The 17,964-nt window shown below is 39.2% G+C and overlaps 2 protein-coding genes across 3 annotated transcripts; both read right to left on the bottom strand.

Annotated features, from left to right (window-relative positions):
- Nucleotides 1–307: 307 nt before the first annotated feature.
- On the bottom strand, nt 308–8,914 carry LOC112148617. 2 transcript variants are annotated; one of them, XM_024275858.2, is made up of 4 exons: nt 8,436–8,914; nt 5,992–6,104; nt 5,689–5,907; nt 308–3,918 (listed from the first exon to the last, which is right to left on the bottom strand). In XM_024275858.2, the coding sequence occupies exons 1-4, from the start codon at nt 8,864–8,866 to the stop codon at nt 3,785–3,787; spliced, it is 897 nt and encodes a 298-aa protein (XP_024131626.1). In that variant the 5' UTR covers nt 8,867–8,914; the 3' UTR covers nt 308–3,784. The 2 variants fall into 2 exon arrangements, with proteins under 2 accessions (XP_024131626.1, XP_024131627.1); XM_024275859.2 differs by having other exon boundaries at nt 5,992–6,101.
- Nucleotides 8,915–12,720: 3,806 nt separating this feature from the next.
- Nucleotides 12,721–17,230, bottom strand: rpl35 (ribosomal protein L35). Its single transcript, XM_024275221.2, has 4 exons — nt 17,091–17,230; nt 16,478–16,614; nt 15,025–15,106; nt 12,721–12,910 (listed from the first exon to the last, which is right to left on the bottom strand). Exons 1-4 carry the CDS (start codon nt 17,091–17,093, stop codon nt 12,761–12,763), a joined length of 372 nt encoding a protein of 123 aa, XP_024130989.1. The 5' UTR covers nt 17,094–17,230; the 3' UTR covers nt 12,721–12,760.
- Nucleotides 17,231–17,964: the final 734 nt, after the last annotated feature.

Raw genomic sequence — 17,964 nt, 5'->3', positions numbered from 1 at the left:
AGCTAGAACCTCTAAAAAGCTCAATTTGTGACTACAGAACTACATTTTTAATTTTTTATAACCAAAATGGTTCATATTGTATAAGATATTTATCTGTTCCATGCATAATCACTATTTGCACATAACCTGCATGTTTATTTTATTTTTTTGCACTTATATGATGATAGCTTTAAAATCAAATTGTACAAGTGGTCAGTGACAAAAATCATATTTTTATAGAATCTCTCTGCATATGTTTTCTTCCCTCTCTCACTCCTTCAAGCAGCAATCACAAAGCCTCATTTCCCTCTTTTGATTTATCTTTAAAGGCCGATCACAGTTTATTATGACACCATAGCAGGAGGGGCTGTTTCACGCAGCACAGGGACGTCTCAGAGGGGAGAGGAACGGCTGCATGAAAGAAGCTCGAGGATGATTAAATCTCTTCTTCAAATCCAGAGAAGGAGAAAAAATAAGGGCAACAATTATGTAGCTGTGGTAGACATGAAGCAAATCCCACTTATATCCAGTGTAAACCTTGACGAAGTAGGTGAAAAGCCTCAAAAAGAGAACACAACATTATTCATACACAGCATATCACATTGTGACAAAACCAGCAAACCAAACGTCTCAAATGAAGCATAAATGTTACTGGCGGTCATACAAGAAGCTGGATTTACTCACCAGGATGTTCACGTGACCCCCCTGCAGCAGGAACCTTTTGAAATAGTGCTGACTACGAGAAAACACCTGTTCCCACACTTGATCCTGATAATGATGTTAACGGCTGAATGGTCAACCCAAGATTTACACCGTCTGCTGCGCTGCTTTGGGAGTCTGTTGGTTAGCCAACATTGATGTCTGGTGCTGAAGATCCACCAACACGCCTAACGACTGTCATCATTCGGCCTCTGCAGAGCTTGATCATGAGCTGGATAAAGCTGCGTTCAATAACACGCTAAACATGCTTTCTTGAATGTGGGTTTATCTTATGGTGTTCACACTGGACAAGCAGGGAGGGGCTTCTACTTATATTTCTATGATTTAGTAGCGCATGTCCCCCATTTATGGTAGGGGGTTTAAATGGCGGGTGGCACCAACATGGAGGTGCATTACCGCCACCTTCTGTATATATACTTGGCGTCATATAATTCAAAGTGTTAAGATTAATTTCTCCTTCATGATCAATTTTAAACGATCTAATTAGGCTGATGTACAGGTGTAGTCACTCCCATCCAGGTGCTCCTAATAAGCACCCGGCCACCTATGAAAATGGGACTGAGCTGGCGCGTCTTGACTCTGGGCTGAGAGTCAAGTCACCCTTTTTGGGTCTCCACTGCCAGTGCAGTGGTGGCTGTAATCCCTTGTCGCACAGCGGATCGGCCGTGCAGCTGGTAAAACAAAGGTGAATTGGAACAGAACGCATAGTTGATTTGGAACCCACTTCTGTTTTTTATGGGTCTTGTTCCCTTCTCCACGACTAACCACAGGTGCTTCACAGGCCTCCCTCATCCACTTCTTTTGGTCGCCGGGTCAGCCGCTGAGCAGCAGTGTTTCCGCTAGTGTTTTTGGGACTTGGCGGAACTTTGAGGATTCGTGCTTTTCCATCTCTCTTGAGTCCTGCTGGAGAAGTTGATGGACTGTTTCTAACTTGTTGATTTTATGCATCTGTGTGCCAAATAAGGGGCTGTTTGCATGTTTTTCTTTTGTTTTTTTGATTCAGAGCTGCTGCAACAGTGACTGGTACTCAAGTGGACATTTTGGTTGTTTGTTTTTTGTGCCGTGTCCCCCCCCCCCGGGTTGGATTCTGTTCACTCTATGTTAATGCATGTGATTTGTGTTTTTTGTTTTGCTAGAGTAGCCAGGTCTCTGTTGCAGGTGGGCTCTAGGCCCCTAGTGGTTTTATCACAAGTCTTTAAATAGTTGAACATTTTACACTATCTATGGTCATCTTTTTGATATCTGGAACCACGTCTCCACCAGGTTTGAATCCTCCATTATTAGTACGTACCTGAACCGCTCGTGTTGCCACAAGTTGATGCTTTTGTGAATTAACAGGGACTTCATTCACATATTACCATTTGGTCCCTGATTGGTTGAAGTTCTATATGGTTTGGCTTTCAATCCCTGTTCACGTATGTCATGGGTGCCCAAAGTGTGGCCCACGGGCCAAATTTGGCTCAAGAAAGGTCATCATTTGGCCCACCAAGTCATGGTTGCGGAAGCCGCGGAGTGTTTAGTTAAATCCCCTGACCCGTTTCCCATTGATTCTTCGATGTTCCAAAACTCTTTGGCTGTAATATACTTTCGGCCTCCAGGTGGCGCTGTTAGCAACAACCCACAAGTGAGTCAGCTCTGGGCTTTTTTTTTTTTTTTTTTTTTTTCTTTTTTTTTTTTAGAAATTACCTTCACGGTCCCTTCTGATGCTTTTAGTGGCCTTTTCAGCTATAGCCAAGATGGAGCGACAACAGGAAACAGATAAAGTCAAATACCAGCTCCACGTCTGTCATTAGGATCCCAGTTTACTGTTTTCATTGGAAGAAAGTTTGTTTAGCTTGCTCTTGTTTTTCAATCAAAAATGGCCAGGGAGGCCTCGCTGTTAATAGTTTCAAAGACAAATGTTCCTTTCTATTCTTACTAATGTATGTTACAGAATAAAATAAATAAATTAAACCATATTCTTTATTTTCTCCTTTTATTTCATGCAAAGAAATATTGTATTTGGCCCTTTAAGTGAAAGAGTTTGTGTACGTCCGTAGAACCAGAAAACATCTGTAAAAACTATAGTGGCCACACGTAAATACGAGAGTTTTGAAGCCACAAACGCACATTTGCATAGACTTGTCATTGGAAGTGGCCACTTGAATGCATGCTGCTGAGGTCAGTGTGAATTCAGGAAAACATGAATGATGGAGGTCAAAATCCTGCATCAAACTTTGGATTCTTGTTGTTCTCAGATTAAATTTTCTTAAAGGTTCAGATGTTCAAATCCTGTCCTGAGAGTACCTTTAACTGTTATGGTCCCAATTTGAGGACAGTAACATCAAATAGAAACTGAAGGAGAAATGACAGAAGAACACAAGCTGTCCTTTTCTGGTCTTAACAAGTTGCATTCAGCCAATTACCCCCTCAGTCTGGGTGGGGTGCTAAAGGATGGAATGTCGTTGGATCTGCTTAATTGGTGTCTAATGAGGCTCTGATGAGGTCAGCGGCAGAGCGTGACGCCGCGTTGAGTCACAGGAGAGCAGTCATTAGTAAAATCCAACTGTCATGAACAAGCAGCAACGGTGAGCTTCAGCCCAACAGCTGGATGAGGGACAGCTGCTGGAACGACATGGGACCACACAGAGAGGGGCGACCAGCATCACATCACCCACAGTGACACAGAGAGCAGGTATGAGTCAGAGGAGAAGAATAAGACACGTCAAACGTGGTTTATCTTAGGAAAACCACAGCAGTGTCAGCTTAGCCACATGAGTGGAGGGATGGAGAAGCATCCAGAACTTTTTTTGTCATTTAGATCATGTTTCTTTCATGTTTCCTTTTAGTCATAATCATGAAATTCAGGTAAACAAACAGCTTTTCTAGATTTGTACAAAAACATGATGTATCTGTTCATTTCACTCTAATTCATTTGTTTCTTCAGTCTCACAGAAATCCCTCACTAGCTCAGAAGACCACGATCACCAGCAGAAATCTGCAGGGGTTTTGTTGCTATGATTGCATTAGTGTATCCATAGTTATGCATTTGAATGCACTATGCTCCCTACATGGTTCAGCACTTTCCTCTACTGCCTCCTACGGGTTATGGTCGCCAGTTTGTGCGTCGCTTCCTTGCAGGTCTTTCGCTGCAGAGGTAGCAGATCATGCACCACACACTGCACTCCGGGGAGATCTGCATCCCACTGTTGCTCCGAGAAGCCCTGAGAGCGCTGGAACCTGAAGCAGAGGGAGGGAAACACCGTCTGATCTGGGAAACATGATTTATATCCAGAACAACTGAAATCAACAAGGATTTTTTTTTTGATAGATAGAAAAGTTCTTGAAAAAGTCTCAATTTTTTCTTCTTTTTTTTTTGCTAATTTGTACTCTGCTAAAGTTTATTGGAGCAGCGAGTTTAAATGAAATTATTAGTAACTATTTGACACTGTTTTATTTTTAAAAATTGCAATTGAAATGGTAAATTCTTGTTTTTCTGAACAAAAATGCAAACCAACCAAAGTTAAAGGTTTAGTTTGTACCCAAGGGGAAACATTCTTGGAGAAGACACTTAACTCCTTGTTGGTGTGCAATCGTGACAATGCAGTTCTGTGTGAGCTGGTGGAAATGTGCTGCACGGACTAATGTGTGGATGAGTGAATGCAGCTTTTAGCACAAAAACGCTTTAGGCGTTCAGCTGAAGCCGGAATGTACTGAAAGGCTGCTGAGCTGAGACAACTACGTGCTATTTAGTGTTTATAGATTATGAAACGAAAAGTAAAAAATAGTTGTTTATTTTTTTTCTGCTATGTGTTGCTCTGATTGATATCTCTCTCTGAACTCATTGGGGAGTTTGCCAATCATATCGGTTGTTTACAGCAGGGGTCCTCAAACTTTTCTGTTTTCTTCTCTGATGAGGGGCCGGGGTCGGTTTGTAGGCTGTAAAAGTGTAACAATCACAGTCTAAATGTAAACATTCGTCTTTCCAGAAAGCCACACCAAGATAAATTTTAAGTAATTAATTTATGTAATCTTCACAGAGAAAAATAATAGTAAAACCTTTTAAAAATGAAACCAACAAATAGTCCTGTCAAAGTTCAGACTGGAGAAGGGTGGAATAAAAGTCACAATTGGGCAGATCAAGAAAAAAAAAAAAAAATGTGTCTCTGATAGTATTTGGGGGGCCGGGACATATGTGGAGGCAGGCCTGATGGGGGACCCCTGGTTTACATTGATGCAGAAGTGCCATTTGTTTAGTTTTCATTCAAAATTTAACAAGAAGGTTTCAGAAAGTTATTAGCTTTGATATTTTTTTTATAGGACTGGAAATTAATCGCAAACTGTTTTTTATATAGTTTCAGGTTCTTTGTGGCATTATTGTGTCATATAAGGAAAACTTATGTGTTTAAAACAGTAGATGGGGTTGTACCAAATAAATTCATGTCACAAAAACAGCCTTAAGGATAAATTAGAGAAAATTGGAAAGTTGTGTTGAAAAAGTGCCAAATTATTGAGAATTAAAAGTTTTTAAAGTCAAATTTTGGTGAAAAAATTATTTTTCTGAAATTAACAAACATAAATTGCGTAAATGTTTAAATTAATACAACAACAGACCGTTTTAAAGCTTAAACAGCTTACAAAATGATTGCTTCCTTAACCCTTTAAAACCTGAATGCCTAAACACAAAAACTTTAACATACTGTAACTTTTAAACCGTGAACACGATCAAGATAATTTCAGTAGATTTTGAAGGAGAAAAGCGGCTCATGCCGCTTTTCTCCTTCAAAATCTACTGAAATGATCTTAATCGTGCTTAGAATTTAATAATTACAGTAAATCAATGTGCATAAACACTGGAGCTCCACTGTTAAAGGGTTAAACACAAAGTCCAAAGATACTCATTCTTGCAACTCTTTTCCTTTTATTTTTAACCGTGCACAGCTTGTTTCGACTAACCACGAGGACAGCTATGTCAGCTAAATCCAAACCATATCTGGCCTCAGGGCTCACCAAGGACAAAGTATGCAGCTGCACTGAGGGAGAGGAGGATGAGGAAGATGGTGCCCAAACCCAGATCTCCCATTCCACAGGCGTTAGGACAAGCACAGGGGCTCTCCACCCAGAGGAGCAGGGGCCCTCCTGGGACTAGGCTCGTCCTCTGGACGATGGAGGTGGACTGACGCGGGTCACAGTGATAATGCACCACTGTTGCTGCCTGCGGCCTGCGGGCTGGAGCAGGAGAGGGGAGTCTGGACGGGTTCAGTTTATGAGAAAACAACCACAACTGCAGTTAGACTGTGTTTATTGGCTCACCGAAGTATGTGACGGACAACGTCTTCTGAGTGTGGTTGTAGTGAAACTCATTGCCTTCATGTGTCCCATAGTCAGTGTAGAAGTCCTTGTGACCGCTGAGCCCTTTATGCCTTCCAAACCATTAAAGGGGGGAAAAGTTTGATAAAGATTGAAGCTTCACAGTCTCAACATTTCACAGAAATCATCACAGCAATCCAAAAGTATTATTTAGAAACTCAATTTAGCTCACAACTTAATTTAAGCCTTAATGGGATGTTGTAAAACTGAGGTAAAAACTGTTGAAAAAAGAAAACTTTGTGGCAAACAAAGCTTAACTGCAGCACAGAAATTGATATGATGAGGCGCCCTCTAGTGGTTCACTCAAAAACTGCAAGTTTTTTAAAAAGACAGACTAGGACAAAAATTATGCAATAAAATGTATAAATAACTGTTCAAATTAATATCAGTTTAGGCTGCTAGACAAACTTATGAAAAGACAACAAATATATGCACACAGGGGAACAAAACATGAGCCATCACTTTCAAACTCAAATGAGAAATGTCAGTTTTCTTAAACTTATTTATATCTTATCTTTAATCAGAACCAAATTTTATGCAATTTCAATATTTAAAAGATTATCTCTGTTTTCTGCATTGGTGCAAATATTCCTTTGGTCGTTGCTACTGCAACTCAAATAAAACTTTATCCATGAACTCATTAAAGGCTGACAGCTTTGAATTACTCCAAAGATGGTGAATGAAACTTTATTCTGAAACCGACCCTTGCAGCTTAAAATTTAGCATTCTCCACATAAATGTATGGTGAAAGTGAGGAAAAAAAGAAAAACTGATCACATAAAAACATGTGTATTTTCTGAGAATTAACTCTTTTCTGCGTACTTTCGGTTTATATAGATCGAAATGATCACAAACAAAATACTATACTGTACATGATAGTACATGAAAATGCTTTAACTGGGATTTACATTTACAATAATACTGGTTAATACATTCTTACACCAAGAACAGGAAAAATAAGCCCTGATATAATGATAATAGTGCTTTTATTTAATGTGGGTCTTAGTTCACTTCCTCACATTCCTTTTCAAGTAAATAATTCAAATGTTTTTGACAAACTTCCCATTTCATGGAGGCAATGTGTCATGTACTGGATTTACAAGATTTATAATTAAGAGGAATCAAATATTTATATTATTTTCCAATCAAATGATGATCAATCATCTTACATTTGATAAATCTATGTCACATGTGTCAAAGTCAAGGCCCTGGGGCCAGATCCGGCCCTCCGGGCAATTATATTCGGCCCTTCAGATCATTTTATATTATTATTATTAACGGCTCAGTGTTATGTTGTCTCTCTGTTTGTCTTCTTTTTCTTCTCCTTTTTTCTGATTGCTTGAAATAAATCCAGTTAGGAAAACTTTCTATCCGTTTACAGATACTTCTCTCAGATGAATGTTAGCACACACCAAAGCCTACAGACTAGCAAACCTTCCTTCTCTGCAGAGTTCTGCACACCTGCTGATCATAATCACACAATAAGGTACATTTGATCAACAGAACCGGACTCATGCTGACCCTTAAACTCCTGTTTAAATACCAAAACTGTTTTCTTTAAGCTTTCCTGTTCTGGTTTTTCAGTTTTTATCTGAGGTTGCTGTTTGAACCTGAATAAATATCACTATTTTATATCGTATCAACACTATTTACTATTAATTTAATAATTAACCATGATTCATTTTATAATAATCTACCAACTTATTCAATTTGATTTTTATTCATTAATTTACTATTAATATTGTTTATTATGTATGTACTTTTTTGATACTGAAGAGAAATAAGGTGGGTTTTTTAAGAAAAATGTTTAAAAAATCCTTAAATGTTTGAGCTGGAAATGTCAGCAACATGACACGTGTGAAAATGAACATCATAAAGTTTAAGGAAACATTCATCAAGGACTTTTCCCCATTGATTTGTCCCATTAAAACCCTTTTATTTCAGATGCAGACAATAATACTGGTGTGAGAAAATAATCCAGTATCAAACTGGTCACTGAGATTCTGCTGTTCATTTTTTTGTTGACAACCCTTCAAAAATCTGCATTTACAAAATATGTATGTACCATTAAATCAGAGGAATGCTTTTTTGTGTCTCATAGGTCCACTGGCTGTCATAAAAATGCAGATCTCTCCTTGGTAAAAAGTTATTGTAGTTTATTTTATAAAGTATACTTGAATAAGTATGTAAAGTATATATAGACTGTGTACTTTTAGTGCACAAAGAATACAACTGAATATTCCTTCAGACTAAATAAGTAAATTTTAGTTTAGAATACATACCACATTGTGTAAAAAGTTATTTTCAAGTGTTTTGCCTCACTTTTAGTCCAGTATACTGCTAGTACACTTAAGCAGATAACTTTTTGTCAGTATGAGTCACTTCACCTGACGATGAGACACGCAGCGACGTCGGTGCAGTCAGTGAGGGTCGGAGCTTCTGGCTCTGAGAAGTGCTGGCAAGGACTGAAGGAAAGGAAGATCTCTGCGCTGGCCGACATGTTGTCTGCTGGCACAGGCCTCAAACGCTCCAGGAAACCATCTGCATCTCCCACGGCTTTCAAGTTTATCACGCCGCTGCCGTCCTTCATGATGCATTTGCAGCTGTTGACTTTGAAGCAGCCCGGCTCCTCTTCAGAAGTCAGGAAAGGGGAGGGAGCCGAGGAAAACACGGCAGAGCAAAGCCACAGCGTGAACAGGGCTGTTCCCCGGGGACCCATAGCGGCAGACGGGGATGGAACCCGCGAGCAGAGATAGCCTGAACGCTGCTGACAGCACGGTGACAGTAGAGAAGTAATTAGAGCTAAAGTGACTGTCATTCCAGGCGTTCCCCTGACTGATGTTCAGACCGCAGAGACTCCAAACTTTCTATCTGCTAAGTTTCCATTTGCTGAACATCAGAGCACAATGAGAATCAAACTGTTAGTAATTTGGTTATTGGATTGTTTTTTCAGCAGATTCTTGTACTATGGGTTGGAGGTTAAAACAACCCAAACTATGGCAGAGCGAAAAGATTTTGAAAAAAGAGTTTATGCCTTGATGATACTTAGGCCTCGTTTCACTGAACAGTACAGTACGATCTGATCCGGTATTCATTGTAAAATGGATCCATTCAACAGTTAGGGCCCCATCCGTTGAAGGTCCATAGAAATAGGGACATTCTCGGTGGAGTTGCTGTTGCCACCCACTGATTGGCAGAAAGAAATTATATCATAAGCACTAGCATAGCGCCAGTATCCTTTTTCGGTTTTCTTCATAGCTACCCGCAATCTTCTTTCAAACAACATTAAATTCCTGTTATACACGAAGTACAAAAAGTAAAGCAAGACAAAGACGAGCTGCTGGATGACCTCCATTGTTGCTGCTTTTCTAGTTGTCGCACTAAAATCACACGCTAGCGGTCTACACTACTCGTAACGTGAAAACAAACCACTCTGTTTAAATAGAAGCTTAACTGAGTGGAAATGCTGGCTAGAATTAACTGGTTTGTCCCGTACTACTCCTCCTGTACCGGACTTCTCAGTGGAGACGAGGCTTTAGAGTGTAACATGACTGGAAAAGTCTGTTGTTCCGGACTGTCCGCTTTCATTTGGTCCGGACTGGGTCCTGAACCTTGTGTTTGGTCTGTATTCAGACTTCCTTCATCCGGACCAAAGCTTGTAAACAAAACCATGTGACTAAAGATCTGTGCAGTCATTGGCCAGGAATTACGAGGGTGGGACAAAGTAATGAGAGAAACAACAATGAAAGTCCTTAGATTTGCAATCCTTGTTGAGATAATTCACTCATTCAAACTTTGATTTCACTGATCAATTATGAACGTCTGTATCAACGTCAGGTTACTACTTTGGTACGGCGGAGACAGCTGCAAGACGGTCGCTAAGGAGCTGTCAGCTATGAAGGAACACTGATAAGTGTTGATGACATATAGATTTTTAGGGAAACAGTGTGAAAAGTAATGTGTTTCACGTTAAATGTAGTTTTAATGAGCCTGCATTTGGACCAATAACTGCTTACTAATGTTGTTTGGTCCCAAAATGGCGACTGAATGGACTTCATTTCATTGGAACCCGAAGTAACAGGTTTGTTTTGTCCATCTTTTTTCATGTCTATGATTCAGACTGAGGAAACTCAGAGCGAACCAGAGTTTAGTCCAACTGGAAACAAACAGAGCAGCTCGGGGTAAACCCTGAACGGGTCGCCAGTCTGTGGCAGGCCCACACAACACACATTCACATATAGGGACGATTTAGAGTCACCAATTAACCTATGAAGCAGGTTTTTGGACTATGGCAGAAAACTGCACACATGCAGGAGGAGAACAGACAAACTTAAAGGAAATCCTTCTTTGTCTTTTTATATCTCACTTCTCTTACTTATTTTTCTCTAAGCCACCCACACAAAATTGATCTTACATTTACTATACAACACTCTATAAGATGAGACACTTCAAGGCAAAACATAAATAATAGTTCAATTCCATCCTAAAAAAATGAACTGACTTTTGCAGCTGCATCAAACATAACTCTTTAAAAAACAGATTAGATAAAGAGGAGATGAATTACAAGATTTTTTTTAAGAAAATTGGGCAAAATGCTAGAAAATCATAGAGAATCTCTCTCCAAGCGAAACACTCTGTGATGCACATAATCTACTGTTCTCTCCTGTGCTTGACAATTATGCAGTTAACACAGCTGTCAGCTTGCCTCCATCATATTCTGTTTTGGAAAGTATTCAGGAAAAATCAGTGCAGTACAACTACAAATGGTTTTTTCAGCGGTAAGAACAAGAATATGACACTCCACGTGCATGTAAGGTCTGTTTGTGAACCAAATTCAGATTTGATACAGTGGAGGAAATAAGTATTTGATCCCTCACTGATTTTGTAGTTTTGCTTGTCAAAAAAATGATTTTTTCTCTGTCATCTTAATGCAGCGTCGTCCAGTATGACCGGTCTGGTTGTGGGTCCGTGATGGTTTGGGTCGGTATTTCTTTGAAAGTCTGCACAGCTCTGAAGGTGCTCAGGTGACCTGATTGCTAGGTACTGAGATGAGATTCTCAGACCCCTATGTCAGACCATTTGCTGGTGTGATTTTAGCAGTTTCCACTAAACAAAGGTACTGATGTAATGGATGGCCCGCCTGTTCCTCAAACCTGAATCCAATTGAGCACAACTGGGACATCATGTCTCAATCTACCCACCAATGCCAGGTCACACTACAGACTGTCCAGGATTTGATGACTGCTTTGGTCCAGGAGTGGGAGGAGATCTCCCATGAGACCATCCGCCACCTCATCAGAAGTATGTCCAGCTGTTTCAGGAAACTCATAGAGCGCATGGAGGCCACACCCACCGCTGAGCCTCATTCTGACTTGTTTCAAAGACATTACATTGAAGCTTGATCAGCCTGTAGTGTTTCTTCCCTTTAATTTTTTGTACGATTAAGATTTTTTGTGTGTTTGTGTTGTCAGCTCAAGCAACCATGTAAAGAATAAAGCATTTAAAAATAATATTTCAGTCGTTCAGGTATAGAATGTGTTCTTGTACCACATAAATTGATACTGTTTTTGCACTTAAAAAACACAAGTCTAAAAAACCCAAAATGCCAGCTTTTAATGCTTTAATAAAAGCAGACATGTTTTTATTGACGAAAATAAAAAGTACCAGTAAAAAAAAATAAAATTGTGTCAAAATGTATTTTCATTTATAGATTAAAACATCAAATTAACAATGAATGTTGAATGGTATATTTAGGTAAAAGACCTGAACTATATTAAAGTTAGTTGAATCATTTATGTGGAGGTTTCAGGTGACACGTATTGAATCATGAGAGACGGAGAAACCCGATCCTACAATGAACTTTTTGCTCCTGGTTGTTAAATTCTGATGTCCTTGAACTGCTCACAGACCAAATCACTGAGCGAGCAGCAGGTGTGCAGCTGATAGTTGTTGGAACTGGGAGTCCAACAGGGACAAATGACCTTTGACCTTCCACAATTTGGGGAATTACAGTTCCAGATGCTACAACACCCAAAGTGGGTCTACTCTGAGAAAGCAAACGCTGGAGGGAGAATAACTTATAAAAGTTTTCCTATGAGCGTTTATGAAACAACCACTACTGCTTAGATCAGCTTTTTCGCCCCAAAGGCCAAAATCTAAACAGGATCCCGGTCCGCAGGCCAAATACAACTCTTTTTCCATGTCACAAAACAAGACAAAATGAAGATTATTCTGTCTCATAGTAACTAACAACTCTGTGGCTTCTGTAGCCACAACTTGGAGGGCCAAAAAATAACCTTTGGTGGGCCCAACTTTGGGCACCCATGGCTTAAAATTTGTCTTGCTACACCAACAGATGCTGAAACTTCTCGAAGAAAAAATGATTACATCATCTTTTAATTTTCAAGACAGCAATGCAAATAAAAATCTCTGCCATATTAAAATGTGAAAGAACACTATTCAAGCATTTAGCATCAACCTCTAAGGTTGAACGGGTGAAGAAAGACAATAATTTCACACTTTTATCTAGTTTGCTTTCCGTATAGATAGACCAGAACCGTCATGTTTGTTTGAAAAAGAATTTAAAATGTCATGGGTGTAATGAAAATTTCACACTGAATTCATCTTATGAATAAAAGGTGGGTATTTCCTTGTAAAGAAACGTGAGCACGGCACTTTTCAAAACAGCCTTTATTGTCAACAGGAAGAGCCATTAGGCTTTGACTGCAAATTTGCGCATGGAGTAGAGAAGATCTTTCCTCTGCTGCTTCTTGGTGCGCAGACTCTCCTCATGCTTGTTGAGCCGACGGCGCAGCGCTCTGGTCTTCTTGGGTCTCAGATCCAGAGGTTTGTACTTCTTGCCCTGTAGAAAATATTAAGACCAAAATTATTCAACCGAACCATCACTTTCTCATTTCACTTAATCGGTGAAAAAAAGAGCTTTGTGGAGCATATTTGTCAAAAATACAAAACACTAAATTAGTGTCAGCAGAATGAGGAGCAGCTTCAAGACCCTATTTACTCTCTACCATCATAATCTGGTGTCTGGGGAGAAAAGATGTGCAGAAGGACCTTTATGTACAGCAGTGGTCTGTTTTAACTCATGAGGATGTCACAGCAGCTTTCATCCAGCTGATGTTTTGAAAGTTCCTGCTGAGTCTTTGGTTTTACAAATGTTTTCTGAGGAAATTAATGAACACCTCTCTACTGTGTTTGAATGTCCGAGCAGCTGAACCTGCACCTGTCCTGATTTTTAGGACATTTAAGAGCGCACACACACACTAGAATGTTTGGTTCACATGAAAACAAGTCTTGTGACCTCCTCTTGGCACACCGCAGAGTCTTCACTGCTGTGTGGTAGCAGTGAAGACTTCGGTGTCATGCCTGGTCTGGACTTCAGAACAACGATACTGTGAGCTCAAACCATCTTTGGACTAAAAGAATATTTCCTTCCAACTGCATCAGCATAGGTGTTAATGCTACGTTCACACCAGACATGTGACACACATTCCAGAATGTGCCTTTAGCGCCACCTACAGTTGGAAGAGAATTGGTGCAAAATGTCAAGTGGTGTAACTCTTGCCCCACAGCTCTTTTCTGATGAGTGGTTTGATGTCATATTTACCATCAGGCACAAACCACAATTATAGATTTCTTCTTTATGATCAGTTTTCAAACAGTTGACACTTCATGAATTAAAAAGGGACGCCATCCATACGTCACTACCAAATCCCTGATTAGTCAAAGTTTGAGCAGGCTTCAAGCCAAACAAAACCAAATTCTTCCCTCGCCCCTTCCCCTTCATTTGGCCCTCCAAACGGAGAGCTATGAAAATATTGTCTCATATTTCGGACTTTACTTTCGTCAATGATGTCATCTATAATCACCAGTCCACTAGCATTAGCGTGGAGCTTCCAGCACTTGAATATACAAAAGGTCATGCTACAACAAAGTCATTCCTTACATTTAAATGTAAACGTCTGTGGTTCAGAGAACACTCATGTGAAGAAAAGAACTTCTCAGGGAGACGCAGTTTAGCCTCGTGGGGGAGGACTTTATATCCCTCTGTCTGGAGGGTTGGATTTAAAAAAAATACGTTTCCTGGACACACTTACACTTAAACTCCCCGTTCAAAGGAGGGGGGGGGGGATTTGGGAATTTGGATTGAATCTAACTTTTTACGTGGGTTCGATAGTCTTGCATTTTTTAGGTAGAGCCCAAAACGATCGTAAAAGCTTTCGTAGTGATGTGTAAATGTGAGAGTTTTGAACATGGAAGCCTGAATCACACATGTGCATAGGTTTTTTAACATGGAGTGATTGCATAAACGCATTGGTAACATAGCATTAGAAGTGCCTGAGCACTGATAGAAGAGTTTGAGGGGAGCCAGGTACAATGAGCTGTCGGCACAGCCCGACTGGTGTTTGTAGACCCTACTGTTCACAGTAGGACAGTCCTGTGAATTCTGTTAGACGGGCAAGGAATTCTAAAAATTTTCACACATTCATTTGGTTTGTTACACTGTGCTCTTAGGAGGGTACTAGAGTCTGGACCAAAACCGACAGGACAAAAAAATAAATGTCATGTACACTCACAAACAAACTAATCAGAATAAAACAAAGTCCTGCTCGCCCTTTAATCATTGAATTCAAGAACACACATCTTCACACTACATGTGACATCCTGATTTGTAATCATTTATATTTGTGAATATTTTTTTCTATTGTCACTATTTGTGTGCACTGCACTGACGTCCTTCATTCTGCCTATCTGCTTAATTACATTCACCACCTTGATGCTCTTCAGTCCACAGAAAGCCTGTCTGTTCACACTAAAGTACAGCACACTGTTCTCAACAGAAGTCAGAATGTGTTTAGTCAGATTTCACCTTTTCTGATCTGCACCAGAGTTCAGCTGAGCTTCCACCTTCACTAAAAGATCACCAAAGAATCAAAGTGGCTTTAAGAGTGATCTCACCTTATAGAATTTCCTCAGGTTCTCCTTCTGCGTCTGGTTGATTACAGTCAGAACTCTGGCAATGGATTTGCGCACAACACGGCTAAAAAAAAAAAGTTGAAAGTGAATAAAGTTAAGCATTAGAGAACAGTTCAGAAAAATATTTTAAGAGGCTTTAAAATTTTAAGTTAGGATGGAAAACATTTATGCTTTTGGGTTGATTTAAAATCTGAATAGCTTTTTACAATAGGCTTAAAATATGTTTTACTTTAATTTCAAATAAAAAAAATGAACACTACTAAAAAACATTTAACTGTTTAAAGACCCACTTGGATCAAAATGGTGTTTTAGACATGTTCTTGTGGCATTTTTCTGATGGAGTTCGTATATAAAAAAGAAATATTAGGATTAAAATTGGTTTTCCAAGTATTTTATTTTATACAAATTGATAATCAGGAATGAAGTATTGAATTGTTGAACTGTTGAATTCTGTGTGAAAAAAAATTGTATTTGTGACAGATTATAGGCTGGGTGCTTCACTCCATTGTCTTTGTTTTCCTCATCAAGCCCTTTTCTGACTCAAAACTGTACGGCTGTTAGCTCCAATATTGCTCTCTGTTTTTGTTGTACCTGTAATGTTGTAAAGGTTGTAACCTGGCAGGAGAGCATGTAAACAGTTAGTTCCCGGTTGTGGGTGGCAATAAGGGGAGGTGGAGTTGCTAAGCACATATTTTTTGGCTAAAAACTGCCTGCTGTACATCTTCCAATAGTGGCCAGTCTCCAATAAATGCCAGTTCTAACAGGTGTTCATTACATTAGACGCTAGTCTCTAATGGCAGCCACACCATTACCACAAAATGAACCCATTTTGCCATTCACCATTGTGCCTGTCTCTAATAAAAAAACTAAAAATAAAATAAAAAACTTTTGGAATAAACACCTGGGCTACTATTGGAAGATATGCAGTAATCATAATTATTAGCTCATTGGAAATGCTTTGAAAATAGATCCAAAAGATGGCCGAAGTGGGATTCTAAAAATGATCAAGTAGTAAACAGTGTGGGCCATATCACTTGCTTTCACAAACCTTATTTTCTTGTCATTATATATTAAAAAAAGTATAAAATGTTCATTTTTTTATTTTCTGGATCTACTAAATAACTACTGAGATTTAACATTAAGGTTTTCGATATTTTGAGCAGCTTTTAATTGTTTCAAAAAGATTAGAGAAAGGTTAGATGTTAACGTGCAAATCTTTATATGTAAAGTCAGTTTCTAAGTGTTAGAAAACTAATTCAGGTAAGATTTACCTGAATATAACCACTTCTAATCTGTTCACCTTGATTAGAGTGCAGAGAGATTCTTGCAACTCAAACAAAATAAAAGATTTAGGGATGGAAACGAATGAAACACAGAGTGTGGGAAAATCCTTAAGAAAAGCCTCATGGTAATGCATGTCAAAGCAGATGATTACATTTTAGAGAGCTTGGAAGCGGCTCCTCCGGTCACTTTGGCCACACGTAGTTGGGAGAGTTCATTCTTCAGGTCGTCCAGCTGTTTGAGCAGCTCTTCCTTCTTCTTACCCCGCAGATCTCTTGCCTTGATTTTGGCCTGGACGACAACAGAGGTAAGAACAGGTTATTATACATATCCGATTCGTGGATCGGTAACAGTAACACATCCTTACGGTCACTGTGGGCTAAGCTAACGCAGCCCGTCAACAAACAGAAGATTTTCCGTCAATTAGTCAACCACTAGACTCGAGATGTTAATCCCTGCAGTGGCTGGATGTGATAAATTAATATAAGTTGAAAATAAATGCCCTCTATGTAAACGAAACAAGTCAAGAGAACGAGCTAATTTTCCTCTAGGTGCTAGCTAGCATCTCAGCACCAGGCGTCGATCCACCTATAGAGCGCTCCGTTTCTGTAACTATTTTCCAAACTCATATAATAAATAGTCCATCTTTGCTTGTACGGATCCGCACCCAATAACCTTAATCATCAATACAATGCACATTTAGTGGGTTAAATGCGTGTTGAGTGGGTAAAAAATGTTGTAAAGAGCCGAGTGATCGCTTTACACACCATGTTCCTCGTCGGCGCTCTGTTGGAAAGGCCGGACACACCGCGTGCTCGAAAAAAGTAACTTCCGGAGGATGAGCAGTTCTCTGTGAAATGCAAACAGCGCCCCTTGTGGTGGGGAAGGAGTACAACCACGCGGTGGAAATAAAACCATTCCTGCGGTTAAAGTTAGAAAAATATACTTTATGTTTCTGAGACCATTAAGCCATATATATATATATATATATATATATAGCTTTTATAGCTTTAAGGCACAAGGAAGTCCAACATGGACTTTTTTTATCATTATGATTTTCGTGAGCCTTTAGCCTTTTTAAAAAAATCCTATTGAATATAACCATGATATTAGTGTAGAATCCAATAAATAAATATATACTGTATATACATGTAAATGTAATAAGATAATGTAATTCTAATAATAAACCATTCTAACTGTACCATCATTTTGCTCAGTTATGGTAAAAATAACAGATTAAAGCGAATTCACCAAAACTAAAAAAAACATTATTTCTTCCCAGCCAAAGAGAAAAATGGAGGAATAAAGGAGCTGTATGTGGCTCCAGAGCCTCAGGTTGCAGACCCCTAGTTTAAACGAAGTCAATTAGTTTTAAAGCATGAATGTATTCAAGTAATTATGGCCCAAGTATGCACAAAGTGTGCAAGAAAACAAAGGTTTTTGATTTGGGACTCATAAAACATGATTAAAAAAAAAACAAAAAAAAAACACTGAGAACGATTTGAAAATGGATCATGGGATGATAAGCAAGAATATACGTATATCCATTAATTCATAGTGGTTAAAGCAGCCATGATTACTCTCACAGAAATAAGGCAGCCAGAAATTATCAACAGGAGAGAATTATGTAAAAAAGTCACA

This window comes from Oryzias melastigma, linkage group LG9 (assembly GCF_002922805.2).
Source record: "Oryzias melastigma strain HK-1 linkage group LG9, ASM292280v2, whole genome shotgun sequence".
NCBI lineage: Eukaryota > Metazoa > Chordata > Actinopteri > Beloniformes > Adrianichthyidae > Oryzias > Oryzias melastigma.
This window is presented reverse-complemented; position numbering and strand designations above follow the sequence as displayed.